Raw genomic sequence first — 5,956 nt, 5'->3', positions numbered from 1 at the left:
AGGATGCAAAGCTGGGCTGAAAAATGGCAAATGGAGTTTAACCCTGATAAATGTGAGGTGATTCATTTTGGTAGGACTAATTTAAATGTGGATTACAGGGTCAAAGGTAGGGTTCTGAAGACTGGAGGAACAGAGAGATCTTGGGGTCTATATCCACAGATCTCTAAAGGTTGCCACTCAAGTGGATAGAGCTGTGAAGGCCGATAGTGTGTTAGCTTTTATTAACAGGGGGTTGGAGTTTAAGAGCCGTGGGGTTATGCTGCAACTGTACAGGACCTTGGTGAGACCAAATTTGGAATATTGTGTGCAGTTCTGGTCACCTCACTATAAGGAGGATGTGGAAGCGCTGGAAAGAGTGCAGAGGAGATTTACCAGGATGCTGCCTAGTTTGGAGGGTAGGTCTTATGAGGAAAGGTTGAGGGAGCTGGGGCTGTTCTCTCTAGAGCAGAGGAGGCCGAGGGGAGACTGAATAGAGGTTTATAAAATGATGAAGGGGATAGATAGAGTGAACGTTCAAAGACTATTTCCTCGGTGGATGGAGCTATTACAAGGGGGAATAACTATAGGGTTCATGGTGGGAGATATAGGAAGGATATCAGAGGTAGGTTCTTTACACAGAGAGTGGTTGGGGTGTGGAATGGACTGCCTGCAGTGATAGTGGAGTCAGACACTTCAGGAACATTTAAGCGGTTATTGGATAGGCACATGGAGCACACCAGGATGATAGGGAGTGGGATAGCTTGATCTTGGTTTCAGATAAAGCTCGGCACAACATCGGGGGCCGAAGGGCCGGTTCTGTGCTGTACTGTCCTATGTTCTATTAACAGTCTCCTAGGTCAATTCCTCATCTCTGTTCACTCAGTGAAAGTGACGCAGAGTTAGGCAGCCAGGGAGGACAGCTGGTTTAGTGATCTGACCCTCTCCAGGGGGTGAACATCACCATTGGAGAGAAGGAGGCAGCCACAGGAAACAGTCACAGCAGCCAGGCTCAGCTCCACAAGGACACCCCCACACCTGATCACACCCCCTCCCCCACACTGGGCTCTGAAACAGGCAGAAAACCAGCAGCAGCCCCATCAAATCCAGAGAGTCAGTGTTTCTCTCTCAACCCTCAGTAAATCAATCATTCATCCCAGTTCTGTGCTGGGATTGGCTCACCCCAGCCATTAGTCCCATGAAGCCATTGAACTAACATTTGGAGCATGCATTGACCAATCAACTCCCAGACACTAGAAACAAGGACTGAGTGCTTTATTGATCATTTGATGACTGGTTGAACAGGGTTTGTTTGTGTTTCCTGTACAGGAACAAGGTGATCAATGAAGCAGAGATCAGAGAGACAGCTGTCACAGTCAGGGTCACAATCAGGACCACCTCAGACTCCACACCTACAAAGCAATGAGAAACCAATGGTTAGTGGAGCTAACACTGAGGGGGAAATGGAAACCAGCAGCCAGCCAACTCACCCCCTGGAGACCTCTCCTGTATCCTTCCCTCAGCCTCATTCAGGGAGGCTGTTGCCAGGTTGGTCCCATCAGTATCCAGAATGAGCAGGGGTCCAAGTGAGGCCTCAGCCTCCCACTTCAATCCAGCTTCACTCTCTGCAATATCAACCATTCCAGTTAGAGAGGGGAAAGGGGGAAGCTCCCACATCTAGAGGATCAATGTCCTACCAGCTTCAGCTACAAGATCTCTCCTTCCTCTGGATCCAAATCCCAAATCCCTTGTGGCCCCACAGTTCCCCACATGGCAACAGGCACAAATGTCAAAGCTCGATTCCTCCAATGGGGTCCAGCTAAACAAGAGAAATCAGTCAACCAGGTTGTGCATCACTTCTCCACACAAACACATCCCTGAGGGAGAGAGGGGGAACTTACACATTCTGCATCTTCTGCAAAGTACAAGCTTTGTTCCTGGAATCTCTCCGATCCACTGGAACAACTTTCAGGTGACGGGTGATAAAAATCTGAGGGACACATTCAACACAAGTGGTTATTTAGTGACTCCCTCCCAACATGGAGACCCCAATGATCAGCTTCCTCTTACCAAGGAACACTCATCTCCAAAGAAACGGAAGGCATCCAGGTCAAAGCGGAGCTTGTCCGGCTCCCGCTCCTCTCCTGGCAACACAAAGGTTGAAAAGGAGTCCTCAGCTTTGCTGGCCAGGAGGCAGCTGAAGAAAGATGGAAAAAGGGACAAGAAGTGAATCCAGAAAAGCCATTGAGATGGGAGCAGCTAGAGAAAGCAGAGAGCTCCTTACCCATTGTAGTCAATGATGCTGTATCTCGGGCTGGAGTCCTTGTCTGGCCTCAATGTAGCTACACAGCGGTCAATGTAGAGCTTCAGGGCCATGTGGTTGCTCATTGAAACAGAGGCCTCAATGTGAATGAGCTCACCCAGGTAGTAGACAGTCGAAGTGCGCTCTGTAAGCCAGTCACCTGAAGTACAAGAGGACAAGGGTTGGAGACAGTGGGTGTAACTCCCAGTGAGTGAGGACAGGAAATCACTCCCCATCCACCCATCACATACCATTCATTAGGCGCAGTGAGAATGACAGATGCCCTTCTCCAGACCTGATGGAGCTGAATGGGATCCAGGTGGGCTTGATGGGGTTACTGCTCACATTGCCCTTCCTGGAAAGACAGTGGAGCCATTTTAGGACAAGGCAGAGGTCACTAGCAGCTGGAGATCTTATTGACAATCGAGTAAAGATTCTCACCTAAAATAACGACACTCAATGGGAACGACCACTCCATTGGTTCTCACAATAACGGATCCATGATACTCTGGGCTGTGGCTCAGGTGGGTGCTGTAGATCAGGAAATCTCCAGTCATCTGAAAGACAGCAGCTTAAGGAATGAAGAACTGATCTGAAATGAGAATGTTCTACACTGGGGTTAACAATGAACTCATCCCATTAAAACAATTCTTCAGGGGGATTGACAGGGTCAGTGTGAAGAGGCTGCTTCCCCCAAGCTGGAGAGTCAGTCAGCAGGGAGTCTTCAGTCAGGGGTCAGTCATTTAGGATTTATGTGACGACAAATTTCCTTCAGCAGCTGATGAATCTTTGAAATTCTCTCCAGCCCCAGAGAGCTGGGAATGGTCACTCACTGAGGATATTCAGGACAGAGGCATTTATTTCTGGCCATTGAGGGAATCATGTTGTGAGGACAGGAACATGGAGGCTGTGGGAAGCTCAGTCCTGATCATAATGACTGGGAAACAGGCTGAAGGGCCTCATCTGGTTCGCAGTGTTGCTATGCAACCTCAGCCCTTGCTGCAAGGAGAGATCATTAGCACAAGACCAGAATCAATTAACAGGGAAGTGATTCAATGCAAGCTTCAGTTAACAGGAAAAGGAGCCACAAGTTGTCAGTAATCTGGAGCATGGAAATAGAACAGTTTGTAATCAGAGACCCATTTATTCCAATGACTGGGAAAGTGGGAAGTGTGGAGTTCCTCTTTCGTCCAATCCATCTCAAATCCCATTTCATTCAGACTCAACCCATTTGGTTGAAATTGGACTGAAACCCAACCCTCAGTTGAGTTGATCTGAATGAGGGGAAATCAAACTGTAAAAATCTTCAAACTCGGAAAAGCTTGGTGGAAGCAAAGAGAAGCTTCCAGAATAGGTTTGGTTTGGAGAGACTCAGACCAGTGAAAGTGAAGTACAATCCTGAATAGAAAGCTAGTTTGGGGTTTATAAAGCAGGAGACAGCTATCTCCTCAATATCAATGACATCTCACCCAGTGCTGGAGTGAAGAGTGGGGAACAACCTACAGCCCCAGCTCAGAGGCAGAGTTTGAGGATTCACATTACCTGCAATCTGCTGCCACACTCATGGAGTCCATAGTCAAAGAGGACAGTGTGGTTCTGAGAGTAGATCCTGGTTGGCCGACAACCTGCTGTCCCCAGGGTCAGATCAGCAGCTTTAACCAGGTGCCTGGTTCCAAATAAATCCAGCTGGACCCTGAGCAGCAGCTTGTCCTCTCCACACTGCACCCTCACACTCTGCACTGGAGACACACCTTGACCCTCAGACACATGGAAATGGAAATCAAAGGGAGGCCCAGGAGGAGGGAATGTCTGAGGCCTCGGGGTGGCTTTGACTATTATCCATGGAAACCTGTGGCCTGGAAACTGTTGCCAAGTATCAGAGCAACAAACAGCTCCAACTAACACCAGCACTGGGAAGAAAACCCCTCACTCCAAAATCCCCCATCATCCCAAACAACTGAACCATCCCTTCAGGCACCAAGCGACACCTTTTATACACACAGCCCACACTCAGCTGACAGCAATTATTCCAGAATCAATAACAACAATTGAACCAATTACCCAGCCCCCAGAACCCCCCCCCCCCCCCCGCCTCCCTCTTTCAGGCATTTCTTTCGACACAAATCAAGTAGCTTTTTCGGGTACCAACGTAATAAACAAACTCAAATTAACTTAGGGACAAAGTAAAAGGGGCGGCTCCCCAAAAGGAAGGGGGGAACAGCCCGAACCAAAGTCAAAGTCGAAAGGAAACTTAAAACGTCAAACCAAAAGGTGATTATCGGGGTCGATAATACACCCCAGCCCCTGCGGCGCCCAGCGGTCGCGGAAGGCGTCAACCGCGCCCGTGGACACCGCATGCTCCCTCTCCAGAGACACCTGGCCGAGAATGTAGCCGCGGTAGAGGGGCAGACAGTCGGGATGGACGGCCCCGTCGATCGCCCGCTGCCTGGACCTATTGTTGGCGCGTTTCTCCAGGCCCAGGAGCAGGTTCACGAGGAGGTCGGCATCCCGACCCGCCCCTCTCCGCACCAGGTGCCCGTAGATCAGGAGCGTGGGACTGAAGTGCAAACAAAACATCAGTAAGAGGTGTTTGAGGAAACCAAAAAGGGTGTGCAGCCTAAAACACAGAACGTAGACATGGTCCACGGACTCCACGAGGCCACAGAAAGGGCAGTCTCGGGAGCCCGTGTACCGGAAAAACCTACGGTTGCACGGCACTGCTGCGTGCAGCACCCTCCACCCCAGGTCCCTGAGATAATTGGGGGAGATCCCTCCGTAGAGGGACCTCCCCTGGGGACCTCCGCCGCCCGGCGGCAACAAGGCCCGCCAAGGTGTATCCGGGCGACGGGCGAGGACGCGGTAGTGAAAGGTGTGCAGCAGCAGCCCGTACAGGAAACGCCTCCGCGCGGTGGAAAAGGGCACGGAGGGCATTTCCGCGAGGCGGCACAAACTGTGGGGCACCTGACCCGGGGGGGGGAGGTCTAGGCTTCGGGCCAATGTGGAATTCCGTCCGAGCAGGGGAACGCTCGGGCGGGATCCCACCGCACGCCTGCGCCGCCTCCAGACCGCGTGCGCACTCGGGGCCGAGCACGACCGTCTTAAGGTCTCGGATGGCTTTGGCCGCGCGCCAGACGGCCATCCCCGCGTGCTCAGCCAGCACGTGGGGGCTCATCCAGCCCGCTCCTCCGCCATCCAGCACGTCCCCGATCCTGGTCACCCCGGCGTCCACGGCCCTCCTCTCCGCCAGCCACCTGAAGTCGTAAGGCTGGAGGTGCAGATTCCTGAGCAGCGGCTCTCGCACGAGAGCCGCTACTCCTGACGGGGGAGAGCTGCGTCGCGAGGCGACCGTGTTCCAGACTGTGAGGAGGTCCTGGTAAAAGACGGACAACTCCCGCAGGGAGGTGGGAATATGCCCCAGATTTATATGCAGCAGCTGCACGTCGTAATTGAGGCCGTGCAAGTGGCGGAAAAAATACGTCGCCATCGCACGCCATCGTGGAGGAGGCTCGACGTAAAGGTATCGTTGCAGGGTCTGGAGGCGGAAGGTCGCTACCTGCGTGCGGAGGCACACCAGACCTTGTCCGCCCTCCTCAATCGGGAGATACAGCACCTCGGCAGCGACCCAGTGCAGTCGGTTGTCCCTGAAAAACCGCACGAGGGCTTTCTGCATATCGGTGA

General features: G+C 52.2%; 1 protein-coding gene across 1 annotated transcript; it reads right to left on the bottom strand.

The window, feature by feature from the left end:
* Nucleotides 1-1,251: 1,251 nt before the first annotated feature.
* Nucleotides 1,252-5,417, bottom strand: LOC144486012 (zona pellucida sperm-binding protein 3-like). Its single transcript, XM_078204120.1, has 9 exons — nt 5,373-5,417; nt 3,821-4,141; nt 2,720-2,835; nt 2,530-2,633; nt 2,261-2,438; nt 2,047-2,173; nt 1,878-1,966; nt 1,674-1,795; nt 1,252-1,388 (listed from the first exon to the last, which is right to left on the bottom strand). The coding sequence occupies exons 1-9, from the start codon at nt 5,415-5,417 to the stop codon at nt 1,252-1,254; spliced, it is 1,239 nt and encodes a 412-aa protein (XP_078060246.1).
* Nucleotides 5,418-5,956: the final 539 nt, after the last annotated feature.

This window comes from Mustelus asterias, unplaced genomic scaffold, assembly GCF_964213995.1.
Source record: "Mustelus asterias unplaced genomic scaffold, sMusAst1.hap1.1 HAP1_SCAFFOLD_266, whole genome shotgun sequence".
In the NCBI taxonomy this organism is placed as follows: Eukaryota; Metazoa; Chordata; class Chondrichthyes; order Carcharhiniformes; family Triakidae; genus Mustelus; species Mustelus asterias.
Note: the sequence above shows the minus strand (reverse complement) of the source record. Positions and strands in the feature narration are given on the sequence as shown.

Excerpts from the sequence above, each read along its gene's own strand:
- LOC144486012 (XM_078204120.1), bottom strand. The coding sequence starts at position 5,417 with ATGGCCGTCTGGCGCGCGGCCAAAGCCATCCGAGACCTTAAGACG. Across the intron at positions 4,142-5,372 it reads CCATCCGAGACCTTAAGACG|TTTCCAGGCCACAGGTTTCC; the intron begins GTCGTGCTCGGC and ends ACTTGGCAACAG. Across the intron at positions 2,439-2,529 it reads CTCACTGCGCCTAATGAATG|GTGACTGGCTTACAGAGCGC; the intron begins GTATGTGATGGG and ends CTTGTACTTCAG.